The sequence below is a fragment of the Hippocampus bargibanti genome, linkage group LG10 (assembly GCF_051943395.1).
Source record: "Hippocampus bargibanti isolate YZ-2025 linkage group LG10, ASM5194339v1, whole genome shotgun sequence".
NCBI lineage: Eukaryota > Metazoa > Chordata > Actinopteri > Syngnathiformes > Syngnathidae > Hippocampus > Hippocampus bargibanti.
In genome coordinates, this window is record NC_142743.1 from 19,052,832 (window position 1) to 19,067,148 (window position 14,317).

General features: G+C 41.1%; 1 protein-coding gene across 1 annotated transcript in view; it reads left to right on the forward strand.

Moving 5' to 3' along the window:
• adgrl3.1 (adhesion G protein-coupled receptor L3.1) overlaps window positions 1–14,317 on the forward strand; it is a 174,270-nt gene that overhangs the window by 127,639 nt on the left and 32,314 nt on the right. The window contains exons 12-16 of the mRNA XM_089005759.1: window positions 645–828; window positions 7,891–8,013; window positions 8,930–9,135; window positions 11,017–11,193; window positions 12,159–12,368. Of these exons, the coding sequence (XP_088861885.1) occupies window positions 645–828; window positions 7,891–8,013; window positions 8,930–9,135; window positions 11,017–11,193; window positions 12,159–12,368 (900 nt within the window). The remainder of the gene's footprint in view (window positions 1–644; window positions 829–7,890; window positions 8,014–8,929; window positions 9,136–11,016; window positions 11,194–12,158; window positions 12,369–14,317) is intronic.

The following is a 14,317-nucleotide window of genomic DNA, read 5'->3' on the forward strand; positions in this document are numbered from 1 at the left end:
CAAGTTCGAAATGGACCTAAACCGACTCCTTCCTTTGTGCTGAAAAAGATCTGATTGAATTGAAGCAAGGAGCCTCAAGGGCACAGTGGTGAGGTGGCATTTCAACAGATGGCCGGATAGCAAGCCTTATAAGATCTGAGTGAAGGCTTTGCTTGAGATGCTACTTTATTTATTATTTTTTATTGTGATTGGCTGGTGACCATTTAGGAGTTTATCCCACCACAGCCAGAAAACAGCTGAGATAGCCTTCAGCACCTTCATGACCCTCTGAGGATTTAGAAAAATGGATGGATATGTGAAAGGTTACTGTACCCAGGTGAAAAAAACAAAAATCAAAAAACAAACATTTATAGCCCAAGCAACTGATTGTATGCCATTTTTATAGATATGCTTTTTTTAAATGCTGTTTTTCTTTTGCGAATTTGCATTTGCATGTGAATGCTGCATTTGCGTCCTTCAGATTTTCGTCAACATAATTTATCAACATGATAAATGAGAAGCCTCTACATTGCCATTGTCTTGTGTTATTGACTATTCTTATTACGGAACACTAATGTTACATGCACTCTTAATGGATTGGCAGTAACTGGTCAAGTTGGAATCATTTATTAAGTGTTTACTTCAATGTTTTTGCCGCCCCTCAGGCCATGGTGGAGACGGTGAATAATTTGCTGCAGCCGCGAGCCCAGACAGCGTGGAGAGAGCTTTCCACCAATGAGCAGCTGCACTCGGCCACGCTGCTCCTCGACACGGTGGAAACCGGCGCTTTTATGTTAGCTGACAACCTCCTCAAGACCGACACTGTGCAGGAAACGACCGACAACATCCGTGAGTCGCTTATTTTTTTTTCAGTGAACAAAAGATTTTGAATGCAGACTGTTGAAAAGGAAAGTCATTTAGCAGTGCACAAAAGGTTTAGGTATTACATTCATACTGCATTGTACAATGGATGAATTTGATTTTTTTTTTCTGATGTATTTTCAGGTGCGGTTTGCTCTGAATTAGTCAAAAACTTTTGACTTTTGACTTTTCTTAAGTATTCGTTAGAAGTTAGCGACACATTTTTTTTAAATGAGCTATACTGTATTTTCAGCATTATAAAGTGCATCCAAGTACAGTATACGGCGTACCTTCAATGAATGGCTTATTTTCAAACGGTTATCATATTTTGGACGCATCGCATCAGCTGGCTCATAGAAGTTACAATAGTGACTGCGTTTGTGTTATGCAGATAGGACGATACTCAAGGGAATACAATACAATACAGCTTCATTTGTCCGGAGTTTTCATAAGCACTGCAACTGTAAAAAACAGCATTTTACAGAAATGTTAAAAATATTACATCCTTAAATCAGAATATTGATCCATATAAAAGGGGGATCGGATTATAAAATGCTCTATTGTCATTTGTGAAAATTGAAAGCTTTTGTTTGGCTCCTGTAATGCAAAAACACAGTAGCTCACTAAAATGCTTTCAAGTACTTGGATATCCCATCCAGCAACCCACCCAGTTACACCTCAACATCTCCATCAACGACCTGGCATCTGTACATTGAGCTACTGTGTCACCTAGCGAGTCTTTCGACATCTGTCTACCCACTTTCGTCATCCACACGTGAATGAGAATACGTAGAGTCATATATTCATGAAATAAACAGCGGTACAGCCACTCTGCACTCCGAACCTTAATCCATCCATCTATCAATCCACCAGTCAATCAATAATGCACTGATGCAACATGCAACACTAACTCCAAAAGCAAATTAAAAACATTCACTTCCACAAATCGTTCACACATTGACCGTATTGATGACATGTAATACAATGAGTGTTTCATATTTCTACTTGACTCAACTATCATTGATTAGCTGCAATGGCTAACTGTCCATGTCATTCCCTCATTGAATGGCCACTGTGGTGTGCTTACAAATAAACATATCGTCATGCTGTTACAGTGCATAGTAACCTGTTAGCATTAAAAAAATAAAATTAAAGTAACTCAGGAATAAATATTTCTCTCCAAATTTTGATTTAATAGAAGTATTACATAATGTAAGATAATGTAAGAATAAGATAATTTTATTCCACTGTTTAATCTTGCGTGAATGTCATAAAAAATATATAATAAAATAAAGAAAAAGAGCTCTCGCAAATGTAAGGTGTTTTATGCTGTTAATTTTAGCACTTGGAATGTGTCAACATTATTAGAGTACAAATTGCAAGATAGAAAGTTGCTTAATTTTACTTGTCACGTTCATCCTTACACCCTGGGCTCTAGAATCAAACTAAATCTTGAGTAAAGATATTTAATTGCATTTCACAGTGATTAGCACATTGGCCTAAAATAATTCTTGACAGTATATGCAAAGGGGAAAGTGGCTTCTACAATTTGCTGTGCGCATGCCTTTCACCGAGCAGACGTGTCACTGTCAAAAATAAGACAGGAGGAAGAGTTTCACTGAGAAGCTTTGACTCATTTGAGACCTGCGCTGTGTGAGCACAACATAAAGGAAAAAATGACCTTGAGGCTTCTAAAGCAAGGAATGAATTTGTCAAAAGACCTGTTTTTTTGGTGCACACACACACACACACACACACACACACACACACACACACACACACACACACACACACACACACACACACACACACACACACACACACACACACACACACACACAATTTCTAGGCAAAGAAAAACAAATCTAGTTATTATAAGACTGCCCATACCGCCTTCTTCCCCACTGCCTCGAGCCTCCTCGATCATTTCTGCTCATTGCATCTCACTGATCCCATTATTCTGAACAGAAAAATGTCTAAAACATGGCCGAGCCAAAAGCCTCTAAAATCCCCCATGCTAAAACCCTGCCTTTAACTCATTCACTGCCGTTCCCGAATTCATTCGATAATTGCAAATGTGACGTGGGGCGCCATTTCCGAATTTGTTCGTGTTTTTTGTTTTTCTTGCTGACTGATGTAAACGACAACGTAGAAGAAGGGCCAAGTTTAAATGAATAACTTAACTCATTCACTGCCATTCCTGAATTTATTCGAGAATTGAAAATATGACGTGGAGCGCCATCCCCCAATTTGTTCGGGTTTTGGTTTTTATTGCGGGGACTGCCGATAAAGTGCTGATCAGCCCTCTAGAGATGTTTTTCCATTCCATGAGGGGACATCATTTCCCTTTTGTCCATGTTAGCGATTTGTTCCAGCTTCAGCGGTTGGTAAAGCGCCATATAAACCAATATAGGTAACATCAGACTCACGACCGATTTCCGTTCCGACCAAACGGTCGTAAGTCAAAATGGTCGTAAGTCGAAATACATTCAAAATGTTGAGTATGTATGTATTGCATTGCATTGTATTTTGTACGGCCACCCTCATTTCAAGCTCATATAAATCCTGACCCATATAATTTAGGAATTAACTTTTTTTTCTGATGACAGAAGAGAGTCTAAGGTTTCTTATGCTGCATTGAATGTTTATGTAGTACTAAAACTCAATATTCTGTGGGTCATGAAATTTGAGTGACAATGACAAAAACCCTGGCACTGGAGTGGACACATTTTTGCACGTCTGGCAGTGAATGAGTAATTGTAGTCTTCGTAAAGGGACAGAACTCTGTATGGTTGGGTCCACAATGCATCGCATCTTCATGTCAGAATTGGATGCTTGTCAGACTCACACCACTTGAATTATTGTTGAATATTTAAGATGGAATCTTATTTGTTTAAACGGTTAGCTAATATTAAATATGACAGAGGTTGCTTGTGGTAACTGAGTTGGTTGTCATTGTTCGGCCAACTTGCAAGCGTGTTTCAGCCACAACCCAATTTTCAATCTTGCAAAATGATGCCCTTTTCTGGGTCAGTACAAAATTGTTCACCAATGTGCTGTGAAAAGTTATTATACGCCATGCTTTGAGAAGATCATTCAGAGTACGCCTATATGTGGCTGCCCCTCCATGGCTTCCACTTATTCTTCTGATCTTGTGTTGAAAATATGCGCATAGATATTCATATATTTTCTATTCTCTTGTGTATCATCCACTTTGTTGGTGCAAAACAAAACTTCTCCATCACATGGCAAATTTTAACAAGCAGCAAGCTAGTATCGTCGCTCGTGGATATTTTGGGAATCTGATTCATTGGAGATAATGTTGTACTTTGCATTAAAATGTATTGCATATCCATTTTCTGCCTATTGCCATTCATGGTTGTTGTTTATTTGATATTCTTCAGCATTGGAAAGTCAAAACAATTAAGCATTACCACATGAGAAGAATTAGCGTTGTACTCACTAATCTTTTTGAAACTGATTCGATTACTCCACCATTGTTTTCCAAAGTAAAAGCAGATGTTTTGCAAATGTCTTATTTTGATTGAACACGGAAGGTAATTGGTTTATTTTTCACAACGTACTGCAGAAATTACAGAATAATTACTGTCGAGGGGATGAAATCAGATGATTTGGACAATTTGAAATGAAGCAACGTTTTGAAACTACTACGTGATTCATAAAACAGTTGATTCATTTGCTAATTGTTTAGTTCGCAAAAGAGGGAGCGAGTGGTCGACTGGTTACACGTCGGTCTCACACTTCAGATGTGCAAGGTTCAATCTCGCTAAGACTTTATCGCTTCTATGTCACGATGTCATGTTCATTACCTCTTATTCTTTACCTTTCGGCTTTTTCCCTTTAAGAGTCACCACAGCGAATCAATGTCCTCCATCTAACCCGGTTTTGTGCATCCTCTTCTCTCACACCAGCTACCTTCATGTCCTCTTTGACAACATCCAAAAACCTCCTCTTTGGTCTTCCTCTCGGTCTGGCAGTTCAAGGCTCAGCATCCTTCTCCCAATATAGTCGCTCTCTCTCCTCTGGACATGTCCAAACCATCTCAGTCTGGCCTCTCTAACTTTCTCTCCAAAGCTTCTAATATGAGTTGTCCTTCTGATATATTCATTTCTGATCCTATCCAACATGGTCACTCCCAAAGAAAACCTCAACGTCTTCATCTCTGCTCCCTCCAGCTCTGCTTCCTGCCTTTTCTTCAGTGGCACTGTCTCCAGTCCAAACATCATGGCTGGTCTCACCACTGTTTTATACACATTTCCTTTCATCCTAGCTGGAACCCTTCTATCACACATCACACCTGACATCGTTCCAGCCTGCCTGGACTCGCCTCTTCATCTCTTTTCCACACTCTCCATTGCTCTGGACAGTTGACCCCAAGTACTCCCTGTAGCATCACTCTTGTACTTGGAACCCTCTCATTCACACATATATTTCGTCTTGCTGCGACTGATCTTCATTCCTCTCCTCTCCAAGACCTGTTCATTACCGAACCAAAAGATTATTGTTCAACCCCAGTTATCAATCAGTTGCTTCTCAATTTTTGAAAAATGGCTGTTGTGAGTACCCGTATTATCGAATATAAGTTCTAGGTCAGTGACTGCATTGTACAAAGTCGCTTTTCAATTTCAAACCATCTCCCTTAAAGCGTCTATCCTTACTGCTAATCAGCGATGGCCTCGCAGGAACAAGACGAGGTGATTTGTAGTTTGGGTGTTTCCCTTCATTTTATTTGTACCCACGACCTCGAGTGTCATTCATGTTTCCCCTCCTTCACTCCACATCTCCTCCTCCTCCTGATCCTCACTTGTTTGGTTTGATCTGACGTCACCCACACAACACATCAGCAAGCACCCCCGCACACACCTCCCCCCCCTCCGGTGCTTGTATGTTACGCCATCAAAAGTGAAAAAGGGGAGCAGGAGAGGAAATTAAGCAAGCGTTGACGAGTAATGAACAGTGCGAGTGCTTGCCGGAGGCTGATGGCGGCGTTGGAATGTCATATGATGCTCTGAGAGTTTTTCTTTCACATCACTAGGCAATAAAATCACAGCTATTCACCTAATGTGGTTCTAACGTTACACTTTAGCCACTTAAGTTGAAATAGGTTTCATTGCCACGAACTGCCCTTTTTCCTCCATGCCGCTGAGCACCCAAATGTTTGCTAGTTCACATCCAAAGAACTAAAAACAGGAAATAATCTTGTTGTGTGCTCCTTTTTTGTGCCGTTAATCTTCCCTCCCAGCTAATCCAGTGGGCCGATCCGCCGCGATTATCTCTTCTTTTTATTCATGACTGGCCTGATCGCACTTTTCATCATGCTCCTCTACTTCCTCTCCCTTCCATATCGGGTACACCCCATCCCCCGTCGGAATTTTTCATGGATGCGTGCAACAGGAATCTGAATGACACATCCCGAAAAAGCCCGAGAAGCATGTGGCATCATTGAATGTGCGACTCCGCGCATCAATAATAGTCAGATGAATTAATTATTAGCAATAGCAAAAGAGCGATTTGAAAGGGACAACACAGCGGCGGCAGCATGCACACGTGTGATTACAGCAATGAACAAGTGTGTTTCTTATGAAGTGGATTGTCATGACAAGGATGCTTTAATTAGCGTAGACTCAGCTTGTTTTGATATCCTGCTGAGATGCATATGGATTTGCGTGTACGTTTGTGTGCATGTGCGTGTGCATGCGTGTATTGTGCCTGTCTCATGTTGTTTGAGCCCCAGTAAGAAAACAAAGGTGTTAGGCTCCCTGCTAAAGTTGTCTTTTGCCTATATGCTTCCCGAGGTGATGTTAAATAGATACTGAGTAGTGAACAGTATCTACATAACGTCATTCAAAATTGGGTTGTGTCTTATGCAGTATATGCTTGCAAATTGGGCGAACACTGTCAACTACCTCAGTTACCACCAGCAACCACTGTCATATTCAATATTGGCTAACCCTTTAAACAAATAGGATTCCACCTTCAATATTGAACCATAGTCCAAGTGGCGAGAGTCTCTCTCTCTCTCTCTCTCTCTCTCTCTCTCTCTCTCTCTCTCTCTCTCTCTCTCTCTCTCTCTCTCTCTCTCTCTCTCTCTCTCTCTCTCTCTCTCTCTCTCTCTCTCTCTCTCTCTCTCTCTCTCTCTCTCTCTCTCTCTCTCTCTCTCTCTCTCTCTCTCTCTTTGTCTCTGCCTGTCTCTCTCTCTCTGTGTGTCTGTCTGTCTCTCTGTTTCTGTCTCTCTCTCTTCAATTACATTTCTTGCTAAAATAATCAACGTGGAGGGGAAAAAAGATGATCAGAGACAAACGTGAATCACACCACCGGCCGTCCAAAAGAAAAAAATAAAAGTGTATTTCTGGCTGGTTGAATAATGTTTCAAGGTAATCTTGGGTTGCTGTGGCGATATGAGTGATACATTTATAAGCCAAGGTTTCACAGCGTGACTTATCCCCACGTCTAACATTTATCTCACTCCATTTCCGACCAACCCTTTATCCCACTCCTTCTACTAAAATCTCTTCTTTTCAGCTCCTTTCAAAACCTGACTTTGACCTCGCCCTTTGACCTCAACCGTACCGCTCCACCTCCCTCTTTTCATCGAAGATCCGTGTCCTTGTGTGGGGTATTTGATGTGCGAGCTGCTTTCAAATCGAAATTATCAAATCGCTCTGAAACCCAAGATAGCGATAGGTGTAATTAGTTGTTAATTAGAATCTTTATCTGTTACATTATCCGGCCCAAATCAAGGATCTTCAAACAAACTCTGACGTCAAAATTAGACTTCTGCATTGTACAAATCATCTACCTGAAGACACTTTTGACAGTGTCATTTGGAAAGGCATAATTTCCATGATTTTAATGAGCGCTGGATATTTTTAGCTGTATGGTCTGAGTGAGTGGTGTCTCGGAAGCACTTACTGTAGCGAAAAAACACGCTTTGCACAAGAGGCTACAAAACCAAGCTCATGTAACGTGCGATGGAATGACTTGATTGGAGGGTGTGTCGATAAGTTTGTATGCATTGGTGTCTTCCAGAGCTGGAAGTGGCTCGGCTGAGCACGGACGGGAGCCTCAGTGACTTAACGTTCCCCCAGTCTGAGCTACACGGAAACTCCATCCAACTGTCAGCCAGCACTCTCAAACAGCACGGCAGAAACGGTATGGAGGAAATATCCCATCTCTCATTGAGGAAAATGTTTCTTCAGCCATCATCTGTAATTCTGTGAAGGTGTCGGACGTTTCGCACCTCATCCGAAGCACTTTGTCAGCGAACTGAAGTTGTGCTAAACTAAAATTGCTTCTTAAAAATCTTAAAATCTTAGGTTAAGGTTACTGTTGTTATTATTATTATTATTATTATTATTATTATTATTATTATTATTATTATTATTATTAAATCGCCATAGTGCTTTAAGGTTTAATTTAGACCGCACTTACAATAGACTTCTTAGGTTGTTACCACATAGGCTTAGTCATGAAGTGATACCAGGGCTAATGAGGCAATCAGCGTCAGGGATAGAACATTAAAGGTAATCAGACAAAACAAAAGAGGTAATCAGATTGGCTTCAGGGAGTAATCTACTGCTCCCCCAACCTTAGAGCAGGGACCTATCAGAGCAGAGGTCTGGCACCGCCACCTCTATCCATTAGGGATATACAGTAAAGTCTCGTTATATCGATATCGGATATATCGATAGTCCCGGTTATATCGATACTATTTCTATGCACGCACGGAGAAAATTACATGCAAACAGGGTCGGATATATCGATAGTCCCGGTTATATCGATATTTTTTCTGACTCCCTTGAATATCGATATAACAAGACTTTACTGTATATAGGGCCAGAGTTACTAGCACAACTTTAGTTCGCTGACGAAGCTCTTTGGATGAGGAGCGAAACGTCCGACACCTTCAAAGAAGTACAGATGACGGCTGAAGAAACGTTTTCCTCGATGGACCACTCCTGTACGACTGAGAGCCTACACAGACTCCAATCTCTCACCTCGTCCAGTGTCTGAGTTTAAACGCCCGCTCAAGGTGATCTCGCTCACCTTTGTGTTGTTTTTCCAACAGGTGAGATCAGGATGGCCTTTGTCCTCTATAGGAACTTGGGCTCCTACCTCTCCACAGAGAACGCCAGCGTCCGACTGAGCAGCGAGGCCGTTTCCCCCAACTATTCGGTCATTGTCAACTCCCCTGTCATCATGGCATCCATCAACAAGGAGAGCAACAAGGTTTACCTGTCGGAGCCTGTCATCTTCACGGTCAAACATCTACAGGTGGGTAAAAAGCAACAAACTGGGACGCGGCGTGCTCAGGGCTCTGAAACTCGTCAGGCATTGGGTGTTCGTAATTGTGCAACAACGTGATCTCATTGATTTATTCCTACGAGTTATTGGTTGTATTGTTGACCACTCCGATGATAGTAATCACTACTGCTAATGTTTTTCTCCATAAAGCCAATAAGGAAGTGTTTTTTTTACTAGCAAATCCCAACACAACACTTAACAAGTAAATTATAATTACGAGGGTCCGGGGCCTTATTTGTGATTAAAAACTCTCCAAAACGCATTAGTACTTTAAATCGTCATTCATTTTATGATGTGTGGCTTTTATATGTCCTCGTTGGCCTTAAAATTGTGTGGTCCTCTCATTTCAGCTGGTCTCAAAGTTTTTCAAGGCTTTAATAATTTTATCATGGGTGACCTTAGAATTGGAACATGGCTGGTGTATATGTACTGCATAAATGTGAGGCTGCCCTGCGGGATACATTTTTATTGGCAGTTCAACCTTTTGGTGATCTGACCATTACAGGTCTTTCTTTTTTGATGGTTGTTGTAATTTCCGGGATTATTTTCCTACACTATATTCTCAGGTAATGGTAACGACATTGGTTATGCTGTCGAGCACAGGATTTGAATGCTGATTAACTCATTCACTGCCAGACGTGCAAAAATGCGTTCACTCCAGTGCCAGGGTTTTTGGCATAGTAACGTGAATTCCGGGACCTACAGAACATTGAGTTTTAGGACGACATAAACATTCAATTCAGCGTAAGAAACCTTAGACTCTCTTCTTTCATCAGAAAGAGTTAATTCCTAAATTATATGGGTCTGGAGTGATTTGAGCTTGAAAAGAGGGCACCTGTCCAAAATACAATGCGATATATACATATTGGTTTATATAGCGCTTTAACAACAAAAGGGAAATGCTGCCCCTTGTGAAGAATAAGAAAGATTGCCACAGGCCAGGGGTGTCAAAGTCATTTTTTGCCGCGGGCCACATTGTAGTTATGGATTCCTCTCGAGGGCCGTTATGAATTTGGGGAACCCATTAGAATGTTTAAATCCCTTCAAATATTACATATAGGGCACACAGCAAATTAATGAATAACTCGTTTTCAAATCGGAAGTCAAGAATAATGACTTTTATTGTGATTGACATCCAAAAATATGAAATTTTGGCTCAGATTTTAGCAATCATCATGGAATTTAACAAGTTTGATTTGCTTTCGCGAGCCGAAAAAAATGATGTGGCGGGCCGGATTTGGCCCGCGGGCCTTGACTTTGACACCTGTGCCATAGGCCACGGTCAGCGCTTTCATGGCACCCAAGCATGAAAAAAAGAACATATTCGGGAATGGCGGTCTCCATCATATCCGAATACATTTGTGAATGGCAGTGAATGAGTAAATGTCAAAGGTTTTAAACCTTGCATCTGGAAAGGAGTATAATAAGGTCGCACTTCCTGATTATTTTATTCCGAATCAAATTGCCATTGACTGTATCCAATTTGTTGGCCATTAAAGAATGTGTCGTGTTTTCCAACGGGTGCCCATTTGAAAAGTGACATGCAGATTTCTCCATTTTCACACCAACACCAGCAGCTCCTTCACTTACTATCACACACACAACAAGCACAGACTTTGCTGTCACCTCTTGACATGACATTTGTTGTCGCGTATTCTGTGCCTTCTGTTTGTTGTACTCTTGTCTCTTTGACCGCCTCTAATCATTTCACCACATCCCGTTTGTTTTACCGCACACTCCAAATGTTTTCTCAAACAGTTGCATTCTTCTGTCATCTACTTCTCCATTCCACCCGCCACCTGCTTTTGATCCCACCTTTAAATCTACTCCTCCGTGTTTCCGCTTTCCCAGAATTCTGAAGAGAACTTCAATCCCAACTGTTCCTTCTGGAGCTATTCCAAGCGCACCATGACAGGATTCTGGTCCACACAAGACTGTCGTCTGCTGGCCACCAATCGCACTCATACCAGCTGCTCCTGCACTCACCTCACCAGCTTTGCCGTGCTCATGGCCCACGTGGACGTTAAGGTAAGCTGTGACTTGGACTGGGTCTGGCCATCGTGGTTCCGAAAAGCATCGTAACACTGATTTGCAAGCAAAGCTGCAGTCATACATTTTAAAAGGGAACAAGGGGTTGTGGTTGTGAAGGACAATAAAAGAATGGGTCAGCGGCGTTCCTTCCGTGACGTCAGGAATCGTCACCAACTCAAAAACAAGACTTCCTGAATATTCAGCGCGAGTCTTAAAATGTAAAATATAGCTATATGCGGTAGAATCTTTGTAAAATACGCTCAGTAGAAGTCATTTGAAGCGATTTTACAAATTACGGACACAACTTGTCGAGAGGCGTCGGTTGTCCTTTAATTCATGTACTGGTAATTTCATGGGACAAATGTTTAAAAACGATATTAATGTACTGCTCGTTTTTTTTACAACTTTGCAAGAATGTAAATTCAAAACAATGAAGGCTCTTATCTAAGGTAACAGATCATAAATCTGTATTTATTTCCCAATGTGTAAGCAAGCGTATCATGAACAAAACCTTTATTGCGTTTGTTTTACACGTTGTTTGCTTCGATTAAAAATCAGCTGTTGTACAAATAAACGGATGCCTTCTCAGACAGAAGATGAGTTTGTTTTTTTGGGTTGTTTTTTTGTGTGTTTTTTTTGGGGGTGGGTGGGTTCCAAAGAGAGGTCATTGTCAGGGCTCGCTTATTTGGCGGCTGTATGTGAATGCCGCATGAGGCTTTGAGCAGTGTATCGATCACGCCGCTGCCATCTTCAACACAGATCAGCGTGCCAGTTTACGGAACGCTGATAGATCGAGCCGCAACACCTGTGCAACACTCTGGAACGCCCTAACTCTGAACGCTCAATGACACACAGCCAGACTGCCATCATTCATACCGGGGGAGGGTCATTTCATGTTTCTGTTTGTTTCCGATTTTGGTACGCCAGAGTGTAGATGTGATTTGCTGTTGTGTTGTTCACAGAAAGCAGACAGCATCCACGATCTGCTCCTGGATGTAATCACCTGGGTTGGCATCCTGCTGTCTCTGGTCTGCCTACTCATCTGCATCTTCACCTTCTGCTTTTTCCGCGGACTTCAGAGCGACCGTAACACCATCCATAAAAACCTTTGCATCAGTCTCTTCATTGCTGAGTCGCTCTTCCTGGTCGGAATCAACAGAGCAGACCAGCCGGTAAGAAAAAAAATGCAATATGGTAGAACAGAGAAGACCAATGCTGGCGTTGCTGAAAGTCCTGCTGCTATATGCATTATGTGGACAAAATACTTAACCTCTTAATGAATTAATCCATCATGGATTGGTCTTGGGGATTTAGTACTTAACCATTAGATTATTTTATTTATTTATTGTTTGCGATGTTGTATAGTTTTGCGCTGCCCTGCGTTATTTTTGGTGTGTGTATGCAACAGTCATTGGCTAAAGATTTTACATTTTTTGGATGTTGTGTCATTCAAAGATTCTTGAATATTACTTTTCTTGTGCCACTTTTATGGTATCATTATTTGCAGCATCATTAACTCATTCACTGCAATTCACAATTTATTCAGGAATTGAAAATATGACGTAGAGCGTCATTCCCGAATTAGTTCAGGTTTTGTTTTTTTTCTTGCTTGGGTGCCGAATAAGTGCTGGTCAGACCTTCCACAAGGGGCAGCATTTCCCTTTTTTCCATGTTAGCGCTTTGTTCCAGCTTCAGCTGTTGTTAAAGCGCTATATAAACCGACATGTATGTATTGCATTGGATTTTGGACAGCCGCTCTCATTTCAAGCTCAGATAACTCCAGACCCATATAATTTAGGAAATAATTATTTCTTACTGATGAAAGAAGAGAGTCTAAGGTTTCCTACGCTGGATTGAATATTTATGTAGTCTTAAAACTCAATATTCTGTGGGTCCTGGACACTGACACTGACACCCTGACACTGGAGTGGACACATTTTGCACATGTTTGGCAGTGAATGAGTTAACGTGACTCTCACAGGGACACGTCATAGTCATCAATTATCAAGCATTTCCATTGGTTTAACTCATTATGATTCCTCAAGGGGAAGTCACCTCACTCTGCTATAGATCCGTGTTACATACCATGCAGAAAACCAGTTCGCATACATGCAGGCATGAAAGGAGAGCTGTTCGAGTGAAAAGGGGGTCCTTAAAGGACAATCGACGTCTCCGGACAAGATTTTGGACACTTTAAGTCATTTTTATTGGTGTTTTGCATTCGAATAAAAATATCATACTGCGTGTTTTGGGTATTTTAGATGCTATAAAACGTTTTTCTGATGTCAGTTAGGAAACAAAAAAGTGACGTTGGTTGTCCTTTAAGCAATATACCTTTTGAGCAGGCGAAAGCAGTCATTGCCTTGCTCAAGGGCATCTCAACAGGGATTATTTCTCCACCAGCTCATCTCCATATGCCACCCATAAATGATCACCTTATGGTTCTGAAGCTTCAGTGATTGAAAATGAGCTGCGGTCGTCATGTGTCATAGCAATGTGTGTGTGGCCCAAAATAGCTGAGGGAGGTCAAATTAAAATTTAAAACTGAGTAAAACAGGTTTCATTTTATTTGCGAAGCAACAGCTATAGGTTTTGTTTCAGTTGTTAATAACCCGCAAAACTGACATTAAAAAATGCTATGCAGTGAAACTGGGACAACATATTTTTTTAATTGTATAGAGTGAAAAAAAAACTATTTTTCATCGACCACGTGGGAAACCATTTTCTTTTGAGAAACTTTTATCTCATAAGAACCACAGTATGGTATTTTGGGGGACAAAAAATGGCTGTAGGCTCTTCATTCCTGCCATACTGTGTGCATTTTGGACTAAGTGCACATGCATATGCATTTGATTTGCCTCTAATAATGTGCTACTTCAGGTCTGCTTCACTTTCTTCCATGAGTCATTCACCCTCAGGTTAATCTGAATATATTTGATGTTTTTTAATCCCAAAATCCATTTGGTTCTGCCAAGGATGACAATACATGAATTCCAGTTCACCCTACATTTTACAAGCAATTCCATACAGACACATTCAACACGCAGACATTAACCAGACATACTTTGCAGCTGCTGTTTTATTGTTTAGGATGTAAAAGAACTATGGAACATGTAAATGA